Genomic DNA, 21,446 nt, shown 5'->3' with positions numbered 1-21,446 from the left:
TTGGCTTTAATTCATCTTTAAATGTTTGGTAGAATTCACCAGTAAAGCCAATCTGTCCTGGGCTTTTCTGTGTTGGGAGGGTTTTAGTTACTGGTTCAGTCTCCTTAACTAGTTTTTAATCTGCTCTATTTCTTCATGATTTAATCTTGGCAGGTTGTATGTTTCCAGGAATATATTCATTTCTTTTTGGTTCTTCAGTTTCTTAGCATACAAATATTCACAGTAATCTTTCATGAACTATAAACTATAAAAAGATTATTTGTGTAGTATCATTTGTAATGTCTCCCCTCTTATTTCTGGTTTTATTTATATTAGTCTTCTCTCTTTTTGTGTTAGATAGTCTAGCTAAAGGTTTATTTCTTTATTTCTTTTTTCAAAAAACATGCTTACTTTTGTTGATGTTTAAAATTGCTTTTTTCTTCTTCATTTTGTTCATATCTCCTCTAACTTCTACTATTTCCTTCCTTTCACTTACTTTGGGCTTAGTTTGTTCTTTTCTTCATTCCCTGATGTGTAAAGTTCGGTTGTTATTTGAGATCTTAAGACAGTAAAATGAATGAAAACTCCAAGGCTCTATCTTATTAGCAATAATTTTTTTCTGAGATAACATTATAACCATAAGCACATCTGACATTTTTATAATATCAGTCCTCTTTTTACGTGGCAGTAAAATGTCATCAACATATAAGTGCTGCTTACCAAACCTCAAAAAAAAAAAGAATCCTAAAATTTATGTGGTCATAAATGCTCGTGTGGGTGCACAAAAATCACTCCTTTGGTGTAGGTCAGGGAGGAGAGGTTGAGACATAATGAAATCAAGTTTTATTGTTTAGTATTATAAAATCACCTACAATGGAAACCATAAAGAATATTATTAACAAATGTTTTGGTTTCAAGCTAACAATTTTTAAGTGCTCCTTCAACAATGATCAAGAGATGTGATGCCAAGTGGTTAATCAATCACTCATTCTACACTCACCTTACACTGAGTGACAACTCGCTGTTACTGCTGCTTTCTTCCGACACAGATCTATAACATCGATAAAGTTTATTTTAAATAAGTGGGGAAATTAAAAAATGTTGAACAATTAAGTGACTATTTGAATGAAAAGTGTTCTTCAAAGAAACAGAGTGATTCACTACATAAAATGTCTCCTTCCAGCAAAATAAAACGAATAAAACTGGTACCATCTCAATATTAGAACAAATGCCATCAGCCACCTTGCTTTGTCAACAAAATCCTCTCATCCTCATTTTACATTTACTCAGTTTTTACAGATAGGCCCCCTGATTCTATGATATCACTAACTCCTCAGGCCAAATTAAACCAAAACCGTAAAGTAGCAGTCAAAAATTTCAGTTAATTTTTCCATATATTTCTACAGATTTCTTTCATCCTCTCATAACATACTCAGATTTTCTCTTCAGATCACTTCTTGGAAGGTAAAACTAGAGGTAAATACCTCTCTGGAAGAATACAGTAAATTATGAATAAGGGGCTCAATAATTATGTTTAAATAGTTGTGTAACTGATTACAGATAATATGGTGATTTCACTCATTAATTTGGTGTACCCAAAAGTTTATGATACATTGGAAAGCTATTATCTCACATTTTATAGAGTTATAGAGATAATTTTAAGAACATAAAGATTAAATCCCTTGCTCAAGATATCATAATTAGCAAGATATGCAAGATTTAGGAGTTGAAACCAGGTTTTCTGAGGCTAAATATAATTTTCTCCCCACTTCATGATGCTTCCTCCTGTCTCCTAACCTGATTAGTATGAATTACACATGTAATTTCTAGTTGAGAAATGACTGGACAAATCAGCAATAATTAGGAAAATAAATATTATGCAGGCAGGTTCATAGATATTATCTCTAGTTGAGTGGGGTGTTCTGATAAAGTTATTTACCACTGGTCTGAGGATCTATATCTTAAATTTTTATTTATTTATTTACTTTTTAAATGCAGTGTTATTTATTCTCATGAAGCTCATGGACAATATCACTATTTAGACAGAGTCAGTGGATTAAGAGGCTGAATAAACCTCCACAATACCCTTGGCACCGATATCTCCTCCTCAAGTGATACTGGTGGTAAAATGAATGGTTTTAGTAATGCGTAAAACCATTGAAAACATGAAAACACCAAGCTAGTTTGAAATGTATCCCTGGGCCACCCTCATATTGTTTTACCTACAGTCTTAGCTTATTCCTGATGAAACTTGACTACTTTTTTCTTGACTTACTTAATTTAATAAGAATTAAAACATATATACCTCTCACTTTCAGGTTCTCCTCTGTAGCATAGCTCCCTTATTTTACTCTGCCTTATTATAACAGCAATAGTAATGATGAACACAGGTAGACAAATGTAGAAAATGAGTTGAAATCTGTGTTTTGGATGACTGTGAGATCTCTCCGGCAAAAGCTTTTTACCTAGAATGGAAAGCAACCATTTCAAATTATGTCAGAGATTTTATTAACCAAATCAAAAGGTGGAGGGGTATCATTACCAACAATATTCCCCAAAACTAAACATTTCATTCACATAGACTGTGAATATAATAAAATCTGAAAACCTAAACTAATATATAAAATAGGCTGTTACTAGCGCTTTACTGATGTTTTTGAGTTTTCAAACTTCCACCACATGGTGATTTCCTTGATTGAAGGTAATGTTCTTTCATGGACCACATATTTAATACTTGCAAATATTTCTTCAATTCTGTTCTGATACAGGGTTTCCGAAGCTCAAACATGTATATCACAAAGAGTATTGGATTGTACCTGTATGTGAGAATTAAATCTGGGGTATCTGGCATTTAATTTCTCTTACATTACTACATTTTTTTCCCTAAAAATTAAAAATCAGTAGTCTCTAAATAACTTATTTAAGTTCGTTAATCAAATATGTCAAATATGCAGCAATAGGAAATTGTTAAAATGGCTCTAGAATTATTTTATAGAGTGCATGGCTAAGTTTGGCTTTGACCCACTTCTGACTGACTAGTGCTAATATCTACATGTTCCTCATCTGTTCTTGTAGATTCTCAGCTGACATGTGCATTCACCTTTCCAGATTCATAATGTATCAAGTTCTGCTCTCTCCACAATTTGTTGGTATGCTTCCTTTTATATTTGATATGAACTGTGACTCTATCACTTCTTTGCCACACTGGAGGAGCTGAGAGTCGGAAGAGCAACTCCCCAGCTACAGTGTGGATGATCGCTGAGGCTCAAAATACTCCTCTTACTACTGTCCCAGCACTTCTCCCTTTTCCCCCATGTGTTTGTTTTAAGCGAGTTCAAAGTAGGAGCAACATTTTCTTTTTCAGTCAGTTTTGTGCATGTGCTTGGGGTTCCCAGTATCTTTGAGACAAAGATTACATGATATTTGTAATTAGAAAACAAGTGAATCAGATGAAGAGATCAGCCTCTCTGGCCATATACTGCAGATTGATTCTCAGCTACGTGTTTAGTCTTCCGGGTAATCAGTGATACCACATGGGTTATTTGAAAATGAATGTAATATATGCCCAGGTGGCCTTGGAAGTCTAAGTAGGAAAAATTGGTCTCACTTCTTGCACTTACACTGTCTAGTTTTAACAAGCACTACTTATTTATAACAGCCAACAAAGAATATTTTCTACTAACTCTCCTCTCAGTTTGGTGATCTTCATTAAATTAATTACTTGGAGTCCCCATTTCCCATTGGTTAAACTAGTCCCCAGTAATCTGCCTCAAGGCTTCTACCTCCTTCTAAAGATGCCTCAGGGAATCATCCAGTCATTTAACTTTTATTCATGGTTTTTCACCTCCTTCCTTTTATGACCCCAAAGTGTCTTAGCCTTTATGACTCAAGCGTTTAACTGTCATATCAAACTCCCCAAAACATAGATCTTACCCATACCAAACTTTATGGGTAAATATCAGGTATAGAAATAAAAGATTTTCCCCTGGAGGCACCAGCACGCATCAGCGGCAGCTCCCAAAGCTTTCCTATCCTCCACCCTGTGCCACAGTCAGATTGATTACAGAAAACACAGATGGAGAGCTTTGTGTAAAGTAGACACAAGATTGCTCATAAATAGTCATTTCACTTTTGCACTATTAGTTACACAGTTTACATGATTACCCAGTTTCTCCAGCCAGCTATTCCACCATAAATCAGTAACTCCAGGTTTACTTAGAATAATCTATGTATACGGTTGAGTATATCCTGCCAAAAACATTTTATAGAGAGGGACTCCTGTTATCTTTCTCTAGCAAACACTGTTCATACATGTAACAGTTAATTTTATGCATCCGTTTGACTGGGCCACGATGGCCTCAGATATCTGGTCAAATATTATTCTGGGTGTTTCTATGGGGTGTTTTTAAATGAGATTAACATTTAAATCAGTAGACTGAGTAAAGCAGTAGCTTTCTTTAATGTGGGTGGGCCTCATCCTGGAGGCCTTAATAAAACAAAAACACTGACCCTCCAGTGGATATGGGAAGATTCTTCCTGCCTGAGGTACCCAAACTGAGACACCAGCTTTTCCTGACCTTCAAGCCTGCTGCCCTTCACATAAAAACTGCATCATCGGCTCTCCTGGGGCTGCAGTTTACTGACTCACTCTGCACATCTTGGGATTTGTCAGCCTCCGTAATCACATGAGCCAATCAATTCCTTCTAAAACATCTCTCTCTCTCTCTCTCTCTCTCTCCGTACTATTGATCCTGTTTCTCTGGAGAATTTTGATTTTGGTACCAAGAAGCAGGGTGTTGTTATAACAAATACCTAAATATGTGGAAATGGCTTTGGGACTCATAATGGGTAGTGGCTAGAGGAATTTTGAGGCACATTTTAGAAAACTCCTAGATTAATCTGAAGAGACTGTTGGTAGAAACATGGACGGTGAAAGCAACTGTGGTGAGGGCTCAGGGAGAAAAGAGGAGAGCAGGAGAGAAAGCCTACATCTTCTTAGAGAGTACAAAGATAATCATGAACAGAATGGTGGTAGAAATATTTACATGAAAGTTGTCCCTGGTGAGATTTTAGACAGAAAAGGACAATGATTAAGAAAAGGCAACTCCTGCTGTAAAGCGGCAAAAAACTTGGCTAAATTGTAACCTCGTGTTTTATGGAAGATAGAACTTGTGAGCCACGAAACTGGATAATTAGCTGAGAAGATTTCTAAGCAAAATGTTGAAGATGTAGTCTGGGTACTCCTGACTGCTTATAGTAATATGTGAGACGAGGAGATAAATTGAAGAAGTAAGCGTTACACAGGGAGGTACCAGAACTTAAAGATTTGGAGAATTCTCAGTCTATCCCTATTGCAAAAAATGGGAAACGTATTTTAGAGAGAACATACCAAAAGTGTGGATGGAAAAATCATCTGATAAAGAGACTGTGCATGTGAACCACCTCAGGAAAAGTCAGGAATAAGGATGAGATTACACCAGCAGAAACATTGCCAGGTTGGACCAAAGGGAACAGCACGGGGTAATAGAGCTATGTGGCTGCCAATATACTTTATCCTTCAAGAAAAGAGAGGGATGTGAAGGTGATTCAGAGATCATCAAGGCTTCCTCCCCCATCACAGGTCCAGGAGCTGTCCCCTCCTCGGTTTTGACCAGCCAAGCTCCCCCGCCCAGTGGTTGAGAGGGGCAGGGCCACTCCAAAGAGCAGTATGGATGGGGCCTCTATCCAAAGCTGAAGGAGTGGGGTAGACTCTACTGTAGGCTCTGGGGTTATGCTGCTACCTCAATGGGCCTGGAGGGCAGAACATCAAACCTAAGAGGATTATCCTCCAACCTTAAAATCGAATTGACTTTGCCTTGCTAGGTTTTATTTGTATTTACTGGGATCTGTCACCCCTTTCTTCTTTCCAATTTCTCCCTTTAGGAACAAGAATGTCTATCCTATGCCTGTCTCACCTTTGTTTTTTGGAAGCACATAACTTGTCTGATTTCACACGTTCATAAATGGAGAGGGATTTTGCCTCAAGATGAATCATACCTCAAGTCGCACCCATTCCTGATTTAGATGATATTTAGAAGAGACGCTGTATTTGGAATTTGTACTGAAACGGGTTAAGACTTTTGGAGCTACTGAGATGGGGTGGACGTATTCTGCATAAAAGGAGGACATGAATTTGGGGGGCCATACGATGGAATGTTATGGATTGAATAGTGTTCCCCCAAATTCATATGCTGAATTGAAACCCCAAACCCCAGTGTGATGGTATTTGGAGATGAGGCCTTTGGGAGGTAATTAGGGTTGAGATCATAAGGGTGGGGTCCTAATCTGATGGAATTGATGTTCTTATAAGAGGCTGAGGAGACACCAGAGAGCTTTCTCTCTCCACACACACAGAGGACTCAGCGAGAAGGCCGCCATCTGCAAGCCAGGAAGAGAGCTCTCACCAGAAACCGAATTTGCCAGCACCTCGATCATGGGTTCCCAGCCTCCACAGCTGTGAGAGAATAAATTTCTATTGTTTAAGATACCCAGTCTGTGGTATTTTGTTATGGCAACCAAGCAGACTAATAGTGTATTTTCATGAAAGAATGGATGAGGTCATTTATTCCCTAGGCCATCCATTGAAGGGAGAACTAGCTGTGGAACACCAAACAAACAAGTGATTACCAGTGGAGAGTGGGAAGGGGGGAGGGGAAAGGGATTAAAAGGTACAAACTTCTATGTAGAAAATAAGCTACAAGGTTATATTTGTACAGCACAGGGAATATAGCCAATATCCTAATAACATTAAATGGACTATAATCTATAAAAACTTTGAATCACTACGCTGTATGTGAAACTAATACATTGTAAATTGACTGTACTTCAAAAAAAGAACTTTCCTTCCTAGCGATATTCATTACCTAATAGTCTAGAGAACTTCAGGCTAGAAGACAAGATGGTTTAGTATTAGAAAATCTTCAAAGGCAATATAAGACACAATATAATCAGTTCAATAGATGCCTTCCACATATCTAATAAAGCCCAAAATACATTCCTGATTTTAAATAAAATTGGGAGAGATAAATATTTTCTCAACAAGATACATATTGAATCAAAAGGAGCAGCCTTTTCATGAGACAATATTAGAGGTATTCCTAAGAAGTAATGATCGCCTCTTTCATGATGATTTCCTGCTATTCTGAATGGATTACCCAATACAATTATGAAATGAGAGAGAGAGAGAAGGTGAAATTAACTGAAGCAGAGGAAAGAAAGGAAAATTATTATTAAAAAGGTGTGGCAAAATTATTATTAATTTCAGTTCATATCATTTAAAAAATATCAACCCCCTAAAAAAATCAACTAAAAGTCTTTTGAAAATGATGATAGTCCATTGATAAAATGTATGCACAAAAATCAGGTTTCCTATAATTAAAAGTAGCAATTTAAAATACAACAGATCTTCTGATAACAATGTTCAACAAAATGATGATATTCTTAAAAATTAAACTGGTAATTTTTGATCCATAGATCCTGCTATATCCATAGAGAGATCAAAACCACAATGAGTTATCACTTTACACTCATTAGGTTGGTTACTATAAAAAGAAGAGTTGGTGAGGATATGGAGAAATTGGAAAACTCGTTGATGAGAATGTAAAATGATTCAGCCTCTATGAAAAAGAGTTTGGTGGTTCCTCAGAAAGTTAAATATAGAATTACTATATTATCCAGCAATTCCACATTTAGATGTATACTCAAAGTATTGAAAGCATGGACTCAAACAGATATTTGTACACCCATGTTCACAGCATCATTATCCACAATAGTCAAAAGGTGGAAGTAAGCCAAGTATCCATCAACAGATCAATGGATAAACCAAATATGATGTATACATGCAATTGAATATTACATGGCCTTAAAATGGAACGAAATTTTGACATGCTACAACATGGGTGAACTTTGAAGATATTATGTTAAGTGAAATAAACCATAAATAAAAGGACAAATAATGTTTAATTCCACTTCTATAAGGTATGTGAAAGTGGTCAAATTCATAGAAACAGAAAATAGAATGGTGGCCTCCAGGGGTTGAGGAAGAGAGGAATGGGGAGTTATCGTTTAACGAATATAGAGTTCCAGTTTTGCAAGATGAAAGAGTTCTGGAGATGGATGGTCGGTTTACAACAATGTACACCAATATATTTAATGCCACTGATTCGTACATTTAATAATGGTTAAAATGGTAAATTTTATGTTATGCATATTTAACAATTAAACATATACATATAAAAATGTATATGTGTTAGAAAAGGTCAAAAATATCACTAGAAGTGATTGTCAAGGGTAATGAAAGAAAAATATGCACAATAATTATAAATTTCCTACAACCATAAGATAAATGGGAAGCCTCATGAAATTAAAGAAATGCGAGTGGAATTTTTTTTACTATTGGCTTGTCATAGATTTAAAAGGTTGATAATAACACCTGAAAGTCAATAATAATATATAATATTAGTAGTGGTTAACTTCTGGGGTTAAGATTATATAAAAATTATTAAAAGAAAGATTATAAGATTAAATAAACTTGATGTATAAATTTTATATATCAAGTAGACAAGTTAACAAAAATATATGAGGATTTAGATTCTAGAATATGCAAACAAGTTAACTCATACACACAATCACATATATTTAATTATATTTAATTATGTACATATGTTTTATCTATGTATGTAATGCTGTAAAAACAAATTATACGTTCTTTGAAAATATCCATGAATTATTAACGAAAGTCAATAATGTACTGGTTACAAATAAGGCCAGGATAAATTCCATAATTTGAGGTTTTTCCAGGCCATATTCTGTTAACATAAGTCAGTGATATTCAAAATAAATAAAATGAGGATATAAAGCAAACTTGGATTCCTTGGGATCACCTTGCCTCTCAAACTCTTTATGCCCCCAAATGCATTCAGCATCACAAGGGATTCTCCCACATTGAGTCCAGGCCCATCAGCAGCCCAGGGCTTCCTTGACTGGGTACAGGGCCCCAGGGAGATAATTTGGGCACAGAACAGGCAGTCAGCTGGCATACCAGCCCAGGGCTTTTGGGGTAGACCTACAGGCCCCAGAATAGAAGGGATGAATACAGCCTATGGCAGCTGACTAAAAGAAACTAGTTGTATTGGAAGGTTTCCTCTGAGCCCAGGTTCAGGTGCAACCACAGTACTGCCATTTGGACCTAAAGTGGCCTAGGGTAACTAACCATGATTGTTGGCCTGGCACTGTTCCAAGTGTTGTAAGGAAAGCCTTATGTACCGGGGCATCCATTAACAGGATGGGAAATTTTCTGATTCTTAGAAACTGGCTTGGAAGTTTGGAAGGAAAAAACAAAATTCATACAGAAGCTTAAAAAAAATACCCAGGAACTAAAAGCAACATTGTTTTGGTGTCAAGTGAATATAGCATAGATTACCTGCAGTTGCTGTTGCTGTTTTTAACTCTGACTACTGATGTTGCCAATTGTGATCTGTGGTTCACTCTGAGTGATGTGACTTAAGTGTGCAACCTAAGGGTATTGAAATCATTAATGTGAACAGTACATCTTTGACTTAGTCTGTGGATTAACTGTTGTGCTTTGTGTCAAGATAGCACTAATTTTTCATATTGTCAATATTGTGATCTTGTTTTCTAAGAGCTCAGATAATGAAAATCAGAATGATGACAGTACTAACACCAGCATGACCCAGACATCACTGAACAAGAAGGCTAAATGGCTGTTCCTAGTGACAGATGGAAGAACATATACAACTAGATTAGATACGTAAGTAACCAAAACATAGCATATTGTACAACATGCCAAAAATAATTCGGACCTAGAAATAAACCATGCATGTATGGTCAATTAATATATAACAAAGGAGTCAAAAATATACAATCTAGAAAGGATAGTCTCTTCAATAAATTGTGTTGGGAAAACTGAACAGCTACATGTAAAAGAGTGAAACTGGACCACTATCTTACACCATACATAAAAATTAACTCAAAATGGATTAAAGAGTTGAATGTAAGACCTGAAACCATAAAACTCCTAGAAGAAAATATAGGCAGTAAACTCCTTGACTTTAATCTTGGTGATGATTTTTTGAATCTGACACCAAAAGCAAAGGTAACTAAAGCAAAAATCAACAAGTAGCAAAACATCAAATGTAAAAGCTATTTCACAGCAAAGGAAACTATCACAAAATGAAAAGACAACCTAGTGAATGGGAGAATATATTTGCAAATCATACATCTGATAAGGGGTTAATATCCAAAATATACAAAGACCTCATACAACTTAAGAGCAGAACAACAAAAAAAAATCCAATTAAAAAATGGGCAGAAGATTTGAATAGACATTTTTCCAAAGAAGACATCCAAATAGCCAACAGGTATATGATAAGATGCTCAACATCGCTAACCATTGGGAAAATTCAAATCAAAACCACAATAAGATATTACCTCACACCTGTCAGAATGGTTATTCTCAAAAAGATAAGAAATAACAAGTGTTGGTGAGGATGTTGAGAAAAGGGAACCCTCATGCAGTGTTGGTTGGAATGTAAATTGGGTTAGCCACTATGGAATACAACATGGATGTTCCTCAAAAAATTTAAGAATATAACTACCATATGATCCAGCAATTCGACTTCTGGGTATATACCCAAAGGAAATGAAAACACTAACTTAAAAAGATATATATATACCTCCATGGTCATTGCAGCAGTATTTACAGCAGCCAAGATATGGAAACAATCATCCATCATTCTGACCAAAAAGTGTGATATATGTGTATATATATATATAATGAAATATTATTCAGCCATAAAAAGAATAAAATCTTGCCATTTGCAAGAACATGGATGAGCCTTGAGGGCATTATGCTAAATGAAATAAGTCAGACAGAGTAAAACAAATACCATATGATCTTACTTACATGTAGAATCTAAAAAACAAAACAAAACAAAAAGCAAGCTCATAGATACAGAGAAAAGATTGGTGGTTGCCACACATTAGGGGTGGGGGATGTGCGAATTGGGTGATGGTGGTCAAAAGGTACAAATTTCCACTTACAAAATAAATACGTCATGAGGATTTAATGTACATCATGGTGACTGTAGTAAATAATACAGTATTTTACAGTTTTTTTCTTGTAGTTGATTTCTAATCTCATAGTACTGTGGTCAAAAAAGATGCTTGATATGATTTAAATTTTCTTAAATTTACTGAGGCTTGCTTTGTGGCCCAAGATGTGATCTATCCTGGGAATGCTCCATGCACACATGAAAACAATGTGTATTCTGCTGTTTTCAGATAGAATGATCTATAGATATCAATTAAGTCCATAGGATCTAATGTGTCATTTAAGGTCTATATTTCCTTATTGATTTTCTGTCTGGATGATCTGTCCATTGGTCTAAGTGGGGTGTTAATGTCCCCCACTATTATTGTGTTACTATCAATTTCTCCTCTTACATCTGTCTTATAACATTAAGACATATAACATCTTAACATTTGTCTTATATATTGAGATGTTCCTGTGTTGGGTGCATATATATTTACAATTGTTATATCTTCTTCTTAGATTTATCCCTTGATCATTATGTACTGTCCTTCTTTGTCTCTTGTAACAGTCTTTATTGTAAAGTCTATTTTGTCTGATGTGAGTATTGCTACTCCAGCTTTCTTTTGATTTCCATTTTCATGGAATAACTTTTTCCATCTCCTCACTTTCATCTGTATGTGCCTTTAAAACTGAAGTGGGTCTCCTGTAGACAGCATATATATGGGTCTTGTTTTTCTATCCATTCAGCCAGTCTATGTCTTTTGGTTGGAGGATTTAATCCATTTACATTTAAGGTAATTATCAATATATATGTTTTTATTCCCATTTTCTTAATTGTTTAGGGGTTTTTTGGGGTTTTTTTGGTCTTTTTCTTCCCTTCCTCTTTTGTTCTCTTCTCTTGTGATTTGATGACTAACTTTACTGTTGTGTTTGGATTCCTTTTTCTTTTTGTGTGTGTATCAACTATAGATCTTCAGTTTAGGGTTACCATGAGGTTTTGATATAGCAGTCTATATATAAACAAGATTGTTTTAAGTTGCCAGTCTTTAAATTTCAAATACATTCCCAATATCCTGCATTTGTACAATCTTCTTCTCACAATTGCCGGTTTTGATATCATATTTGTGTGCAGATTATTTCCTACCTTTACTATATATTTGCCTTTACTGGTGAGCTTTTCCATTCATAAATTTCTTGTTTCTTGTTGTGGCCTTTTCTTTTCTGCCTAGAAAAGTTCCTTTAGCATTTATTGCAAAGCTGGCCTGGTAGTGCTGAATTCTCTTAGCTTTTGCTTGTCTGTAAAGCTTTTGATTTCTCTGTCAAATCTGAATGAGAGCCTTGCTGGGTAGAGTATTCTTGGTTGCAGGTTCTTCCCTTTCACCACTTTAAATATATCGTGCCACTCCTTTCTGGCCTGTAGAGTTTCTGCTGAAAAATCAGCTGATAACCTTATGTGAATTCCCTTGCATTTTATTTGTTGCTTTTCCCTTGTTGCTTTTTATATTTCCTCTGTCTTTTATTTTTGTCAGTTTGACTACTATGTGTCTCAGTATGTTCCTCCTTGGGTTTATCCTGGGTTTATCCTGCCTGAGAGTCTGCGCTTCCTGACTTGGGTGACTGTTTCCTTTCCCACGTTAGGGAATTTTTCAGCTATTATATCTTCAAATATTTTCCCAGGTCCTTTCTCTCTCTCTTCTCCTCTGGGACTGCTATAATGAGATGCATTTAATGTTGTCCCAGAGGTCTCTTAGACTCTCCTCATTTCTTTTCATTCTGTTTTCTTTATTCTGTTCCATGGCAGTGATTTCCACCATTCTGTCTTCCAGGTAACTTATCCGTTCTTCTGCCCCATTTATTCTGCTATTGATTCCTTCTAGTGTATTTTTCATTCCAGCTATTTTACTGTTCATCTCTGTTTGTTTGTTCTTTAGATTTTCTAGCTCATTGTTAACCATTTCTTGTATCTTCCCAGTCTGTGCCTCCATTCTTTTTCCAAGATTTTAGATCATATTTACTGTCATTACTCTGAATTCTTTTTTGGGTAGATTGCCTATCTCCACTTCACTTAGTTGTTCTTCTGGGGTTTTATCTTGTTCCTTGCTCTGGGACATATTCCTCTGCCATCTCATTTTGTCTAACTTTCTCTGATTGTGGTTTCCGTTCCACAGACTGCAGGGTTGTCATTCTTCTTGCTTCTGCTGTCTGCCCCCTGGTGGAAGAGGCTGGTCTAAGGGACTTGTGCCAGCTTCCTGATGGGAGGGCCTGGTTCCTGCCCACTGGTGGGTGGAACTGGGTCTTGTCCCTATGGTGGGCAGGGCCATGTCAAGGGGTGTGTTTAGTGGGAAGCTGTGGGCTCAGTAAGACTTTAGACAACCTGTTCACTGATAGGTGGGGTTATGTTCCCATCCTGTTTGTTGTTTGGCATGAGGCATCCCAGCACTGGAGCCTATAGGCAGTTAGGTGGGGCCAGGTCTTGGTGAGAAAATGGCAGCCTTCAGCAGGGCTCATGCCAATGAGTATGCCCCAGAACTACTGCCACCAGTGCCTTTGTCCCTGCAGTGGGCCACAGCCACCCCCAGCCTGCATAGGAGACCCTCCGATACCAGCAGGTAGGTCTGGTCCAGGCTCTTATGAGGTCACTGCTTTTTCCCTGGGACCTGGTGCACACAAGACCTTGTGTATGCCCTCCAAGAGTGGAGGTTCTGTTTCCCCAAGTCCTGTGGAATTACTGTGATCAAACCCCACTGACCTTCAAAGCCAGATGCTCAGGGGGCTCCTCCTACCAATGACAGACTCCTAGGCTGGGGAGCCTGACATGGGGCTCATAACTTTCATTCCTTTGGGAGAACCTCTGTGATATAATTATTTTCCAGTTTGTGGGTTGCCCACCCAATGGGTATGGGATTTGATTTTATCACTATTGTGCCCCTCCTACCATCTTGTTGTGGCTTTTCCTTTATATTTGGATGTAGGGTATCCTTTTTGGTAGGTTCCAGTATTTTTCTGTTGATGGTTGTTCAGCAGTTAGCTGTGATTTTGGTGTTTTTGTGAGAGAGGGTGAGCTAACTAACGTCTTTCTACCCAGCCATCTTGTCTCTGCCTCCTTTTTTTCCCCTTTGTGCTTAGTCTTGTTTCACTCCCTCATAAGGTGCTGAGTGCAGAGGCTTTGCACCCAACACTTCAAACCAGAGTGCCCAGTGTGAAACGGCTGTGCCAACATCTCCGCTCGGTGTGCAGAAGCATTCAATAATACAGTGTTGCTTATTTAAAAGTTGCTAAGAGATTAGACCTTAAAAGTTCTCAAAACAAGAAAAAAAATTTTGTAACTATGCATGGTGACAGCTGTTACCTAGACTTATTATAGTGATTATTTTCCAAGGTATACAATATCAAATCATTATGTTATACACCTGAAACTAATGTAATGTCATACAGCAGTTATATCTCAATAAAAAATATTTGGATTTGGGTATGGTGGAGAAGGAGCTGTGAAAGCAACATATGGAGATGGAATCTCAAATGTCTGCAGTGAGACAAGCAAGTATTTCTAAGTCAATCATATTTTTCTGTTTCCTAAATGAGAAAAACAAATTGTCTTCCCAAAAGACAGCAATGTTCAAATAAAAATAGCTACCACTGAATTAGTTTGGGTACACCACAAGAACAAAAATGTTTTATCTATTCATTCAGTTTCTTGATTGCTCTACAAAACTGAGTGAAGTTACATTTCCAGACTTATAGATTGCAACTAAAATGCCCAGCAGGAGAAAAAAGTTTTATTTTGATAACATCTGTTGACTCCTCACAGTGAACTAATGATTCTGTCACATTTTACCAAGTGAATGTGGCAGCAAAATATTGCCCCCAGGTCTTAGGTAATTTGGTTTCCAGAACAGAGTTTCAAATAGGCTTCTGAATTTCTATGAAAATTTTAATAAAACCATATAAAACAAAAAGATTTTTGCTATCTTGCTCAAATACAAACTAGACTTTGCTCATCTATATGTGTAGTTAGAAGACAGGGCAAATGCAAATTTTTGCAAGTTCCATTCAGTCTATAAATTTCTTAATGAAGAAAAGAAAAAGATCTCACTTGCCAAATGTCCTGTACACCTGGTACACAACACCAAAAGGGGTGTGATTTGTTTTCCTGTGATATAAAGGCTTTCATAATGAAAGCTTCAGTCAGTTTCAGTTTCCTCAAAACTCATAAGCACTTACCAAGAATTTTTTTTTTTAACTTCACAAAATGGAAAGAAATTGCTTCCTTAAACAAGTGTACAAGATGACTGTACTCCTTACTTGCCATAAAAGATATGTTAAAATATTTAAGATGTAAAATCTTATTTTTAGAAGTTTGGACAAGAAGAATGTACTTCTCTAATTTTGAAATTCATGGAGGATGAGAATAGGAAAAAAAAAGTGTGTAGTGAAGCAGAAATTTATGTGCTATTTCTCCAAAACAATCTGATGATCTGTGAAGGGGCCATCAGGATTCTAGAAAAAGATGCACTGATTGCACCTGGGTAGTTCTATGATTTGCACAGGTTGTGACAACAACTCATACAATGAAAAAATGACTCATATTTTTGGAAATAAGACTGCTTCAGAACTCAAAAAAATGTAACCAGAAATGGGTAAGCAAGTTAAGAAGGACCTCCTCAGTTCCTTTATTAAAACTGTAATTTATGTGTAATTCAACTTAGATTTCACTAATTAAGATTACTTCTATGCTTTAAAGCATGCTCCCTGAGAAAGAGAGATTTAACGCATGACATCCAATGTGCTTTGGAGTGTATAAAAATGATGGGCCTTATAGACATGGACAGCCTATAAGATGAATTTAAATATGCAAAGAAGCTGATTGACAGAGAGGTGGCCTACTAGAATAAGCCTGTAGAAACAAAGAGAATGAACATTTTTGAAGAGCTGCAAAATAATTTTTCTAAGCTTGAAAACCTGCTGTATCTAGTAAATAAGACCCAAGTATCCCATGCTCAAAATGCTTTTGTCAAGATACTTAGCTTAATGCCATCACGATGGACTGACATCAGAATTCAGTAAATGTGGGTTTGTTAAAACAGAGCTTCAAGTCAAAATGAATTTTACATTTGATTCTATTCCATTTTGCTACTACTTAAAAGAAGAATGTCTTACAGGCTGTAAGCAGTTCAGAAGAGTATAACTGGAAAATGAAACCAAAAATCAAAAATATGTCTGACTGTATTATGGCACAGAAAGAAGCATCAATGTTATTTTTATTAAATACGAGCATATCTTTAATCATTCCTATTATATTTATATTCTTTCTCCTTTCTAAAAGTCCTATGTTTATGTATCTTAAGAATAAACAATAAGATAGTCGTGCAAAATTTAAATATCTAGTAAAGAATTTTTAAAAAGAGGCAAAATAAACTGCTGTATCAGAGATTACATTATAAAATTTTCTCATTATAAAGTATTGCTGTTTTTGCTCACATATTTTATTTTTTAATTGGTTGTTCTAGAAACTACTATTGATCAACACTGTTTACTAGTTCTATTGCTGTTTCACTTAAATAAAAGCAATTTATGTAACAAAAGTACACAGTACAGAATAATATACAATTTCAAATAAATGCCTATTCTTTCAACATATTTATGTGAAAATAATAGTATACGTGTAGTTGCATATTATATGTCAAATGATTATGTTTATTTTTTGGTCTGATACAGCTGTGTTTTAGCTGTCTAAAAAGTTACTCACCCTAGGTATGCCTCCCCCTAGTAGTCAAGCTACACATAAGTCTGCCCAGGAGTTCCTCATTTAATTGCCCCAAAAGAAAAAGGGTTTGTAAAGGTAGACAGACCTCCTCTTCTCCCAGGTTAGTTTAGGTGGGCTCCAATAACCTTCTGGAACCAGGGACTATCCCCCAACTGTTCCCAGTCTCATCCAGGCCTGCTTGATCTCAAGGAACCCTAGGGGGGATATCCTAAAGAGAAACTTCTAAAGCTTAGATTGTAGCCCCTAAAATGTAGGAGAAAGGAGTAGCCTTGAAAGATTCTGGTGGCATTAATATTACAATGACTACTAACACCATTTAAAACTAGGAATATATGAGACAATACAAAGTGAATAATCTAAATTAACTAATCAAATTATATGCACCGGAATTTCTACTTTTAAAATTTCCTACCACTAGGTACACTTTTTGTTAGACAATGCCAATGTTGACATAGAAAGAAGAGTTCAAACTTAACTGTCTTAGAGTCTTTTAAAATCTTACAAGTAAAGTCAAACCGTATTTGTTGACATTAGTTGCTTTGCAATGTGACTTGGAACCTATAACCGTAATTTATTTTCTTACATATTGTCTTTGATTAATAAAATTTTAAAGACACTAACCAACTTTGCCCCTGTGTCCATCATCAACACTTCCAAAATCTCCTGCCATCGGCTTGCAATGAGGAGGAGCAAACCCCATTTTACAATGGCAATTGTTAAAATTGTTGCAGACCTAGAATAATCAGAAAATAGAACAATTTTTATGTACAAAGATGGTTTTCAATAGAGACCAATTAATATTCTACACGTATTCAACAGAGAATTTATTCCAGAGAATTTATCCATTCCAGAGAATTTATTTTAAATAGACAAATTCAACAAATTTTCTCTTGACATTTCCCATACTGTAGAAAGTATATCTGGCTTCTGTTGCCAAATCAATTTTTGCCAAATAAGTTCTTTCAACTCTCCCCACAGCCAGACCAAAATATTGTCAATCACCAGTAACATGCCTCTAATTATCATTTACTTCCTAGCTTCACAGAACAGCCCAGACACTAAATTAATGAACAAGACCAGCAAGAAAATCCTAATGACCTTTATTTACCATTTCCTGCCTTCTCTCTGTAAAAATAAGATCATTTTGGTTAGATGGTAACACATAGTGCTTATAGCACATCCAGCCCACATATTTACCAAACATCTTATACATCGAGAATCATCTTAAATGTTTCTACTTTATCTTCTCTAATAAACAGTTTGGCAAGATTTCTCAAGAAGATAAGATTGAAGTTATAAGTTACAAACTGTTAAATGACACCAAGCAGCATGAAAGTGATCAAAAAAATTATTCAAATGATTTCTTTAAATCTCCAAACTGTTTATTGAATTGTTCAAAGCATGTTGCTTAAAATGAAAACTGAAATTACTTACTCCACTTGAATTACAATCTCTGGTAGGATTGCAGCTCTGAAAATTGACATGGTATTTAAGCTCTACACAGTTAAATCTCAGACAATACTGAAACAAAGCAAAAGAAGTAAAAAACAAATTCAGTCAAACCATCATATTGTGTGCATAGATAATACATAAGAAAAAATTCAAGAAAATTCAAGAATTCGTATTACCAAGAATTGGCATAAAAATCCAAAACATAAAGTAACAATTGTGACTGCATTGAAATAAATGTGAAATAAGCTATATACTTTCAGATTGTAAAGATATAGTCTTATATAAAAAGTTGAAACTTTTATTTTCTTACCATCTAGCACCCGAAGTCCTCTTAGAAAGAGAAATATCTGGATAAATAATTTGATTAGTCCCTTCAGTTCAATAATTATCTGAGAAGCATTTAAAAAATACCCAGGTCTGGGCTCCTCCTGAGACCATTATATTAAAATCTCTGGGGCCAGGGTCCAGGTGATTATCATGTGCAGTCAGGGTTAAGAAGCATCGAGTGGGAGGCTGAGGTATTAAAATCATTGGTATGAGGAGCAAAGGAAGGTAAGTTACTATTCCATATGGGGAAAAAAATGAGGAGAAAGCAAGGATAACAGGTAATTATATGAGGTAATAGGACAATGAGAGACTCCCATGGGTGAGATGGCTAAAAGGCCTTCTAAGAAAAGGAATGTTTAATGTGTGAATTACATTGTCCTAATTTATGGCATTAAATTGTGTGACCTTTCCCAATTATGCAAAATTTTTCAGTAAAGTCAATACTTTACGAAAGAGTTTTGTTCTTTGGTGAGTTGTGTCTTTGGATCATAATAACAGGGTATGCAGAAAGAAGAGGACCAGAATTCTGAAATAGAGATTTGAGCCAATATCATTTACATTTCAAGGGGAGAGAGATCTCAGGTCTTATTTGTATCTATATGTTTCCAAATGAGCAAGATGTGACAGATACTTGGATTATTTTCTTGTGCTATTACCAAAGAGCATTATATAAAAATAAATTTGAATTTAACAAGCAAACCTTGAGACTTTCTCTCAAAAGAAATGTACATTTAATTTTCCAGAGTAGCTCTTGGAATTAATAATTTCTAGGATTAATTAGAACATTAAACGGTTGTTAGATATATTGCTTGCTTATAGGATATTAGAACATTCTAAAAACGTTCTAAAATTATAGTATGCTATATTATTAATTGTTAATACTGTTTTCTTGTTCTTATGTATAACATAAATGATAACTATAATGTGTTATATTATAGCAGAATATAACATTGTAATAATAGTATTCAATTTAATTAAAACATTCATCTACCAATCAGAAAAAAATCAGAGTTGATTATAAAAAGTTAAAATCAGTGTAAATTTGGAGGTTCTATTGAAACAATGAATACAATTCAAGAAAGTTGTTGCAAAAACATTCCAAAGGAGGAAAAATGCTTGATCCTATAATAACTTACTCATCCCAAATTAGTATTCACATGAGATCTTCAAATGTTAGCTAAAAAATTACTCCCTATAGTGCATGCAAAAGCACTTGATTACATATTGCAGAACATAAAAAATGATCTGTATAAAAATTACTTAAAAGTAATGTTGCTGTTCAAAAGAGGTGTGGAGATCATTAAAAACAAATACCTGTTAAAAATTGTCCACACTTGTAAATAGAGAAAATTGGAGAACCACATTTCTTTTCAATGTCATTTTTGAACATTCATTAAAGGACCCATCTAAGGTAAACCTAAAGATTATTTAATTATTTAAGGGAATGTACTTTGTATAACTTGCTAGTCAGTACTGATAAAAGCCTAGATTTTGTGAACTTATATGTTAACATAGTTTTTGTCTGGCCGATATGTAAATGAGTTTTGTCTGATTGAAACGATAACCCAAAATTATGGTTTTATTGCTCTATAGGACAGTAGCAGATTTTACTTCAAACCTAACAATTGTATTTCAACATTCTTTTACCTAATGCCTCTAAAGTAGGGTGATTCCCAAGTGGCATCAAAAATTTAACTTGGCTGATTCTCCATTTCTCTGAGTTTTTTTCTTCTCGTTTTGGTTTTTTGTTGCTTTGTTTTTGTTTCTGATTCTTGACCAAGTCAGTAAGTCTGCCCATGATATGTATATATTTGTGACTGCTTGTATATATGCATACACACATGTGTATACACATACAATTTTGCTTAGCTTATATATTACAGAATGGTTATACCTTTGGGTTGTATTAATTAACTTGTTTGTTTTTGTCACTTTAAAAAGAAAATGAGTGTGACTGTAAGGGACCATATTAGGTGTGTATGAGTTTTTAGGCTGCTAACTAGCTTCTGTATGAGAGGCAGAAATAAATTATCTACCCCTCACATCTTTCTGAAATATAACTTAATTGGGTTAAAAATTATAATTACTACAATTAGGACATACCAGTAGCAATAATTGCAGAAGACAGTTATGTCTCAGGATAATAGGATGTGTAATTGCTTCTCAAAAGACAAAATTGTTTTATCCTAATGCTATATCTGGTAGTTTCAGGACATGAAAGAGGACAGTGAAAGTCAAGTCTTGAATGAATACGGAAAATTATAGACATTTTGTGCAAAGTAACCTTGGTTTTGTTGATAATACCTATGCACAAGAAAATAAATGAGTCTGAAAAAAATTTAGCAACAATTGTTCAATTTTGGTGGGGTCATTCATAAGGTAATTTAAAAAATATGCTTGTGAATACCATAGAGCCTCATACTATATTGATGCAAAATTAGAATTTGGGTTTTTAAAAATTGTATACATGGAAATTGCTTGTGAAGTATTTAATTTGCTCTTAACAGTGGTAGTACAAGATTTTTGTTTACTTTCTATAAATTTACCTGGATGGCAGAGATTCAGTATTTCACCAGAATAATTTTCTGTGCTTTGTATTATGTAAATGGTTATTTTTAAAAACCTCCCCATTTTTTGAAAGAGCTAAAGTTTCCTATAATTTTACTACTTTTTCCTATTTTATGTAAGCTCTTGCACTGTCACTTTGATTAACAGGGAGTTAAGCAATTTTTACTAGATACCAATAATCCTTTTTAATTAAGTAACCATACCACCTTGGACAAGTCTGGTGATTTTACCTTACCAAGGTCAGAGTCTAAAGTCAAAAATATG

General features: G+C 35.2%; 1 protein-coding gene across 3 annotated transcripts in view; it reads right to left on the bottom strand.

Moving 5' to 3' along the window:
• LOC309619527 (disintegrin and metalloproteinase domain-containing protein 5-like) overlaps nt 1–21,446 on the bottom strand; it is a 147,105-nt gene that overhangs the window by 5,112 nt on the left and 120,547 nt on the right. For 2 of the 3 annotated variants that reach the window (XM_082374760.1, XM_082374759.1), the window contains 4 exons: nt 18,270–18,356; nt 17,457–17,568; nt 2,285–2,444; nt 980–1,030 (listed from right to left, as the gene is read on the bottom strand). In XM_082374760.1, coding sequence (XP_082230886.1) covers nt 980–1,030; nt 2,285–2,444; nt 17,457–17,568; nt 18,270–18,356 — 410 coding nt within the window. The remainder of the gene's footprint in view (nt 1–979; nt 1,031–2,284; nt 2,445–17,456; nt 17,569–18,269; nt 18,357–21,446) is intronic. The other variant, XM_082374758.1, reaches the window with a different exon arrangement.

The sequence above is a fragment of the Balaenoptera borealis genome (genome assembly GCF_965194805.1).
Source record: "Balaenoptera borealis genome assembly, chromosome: 21".
Lineage (NCBI taxonomy): Eukaryota > Metazoa > Chordata > Mammalia > Artiodactyla > Balaenopteridae > Balaenoptera > Balaenoptera borealis.
This window is presented reverse-complemented; position numbering and strand designations above follow the sequence as displayed.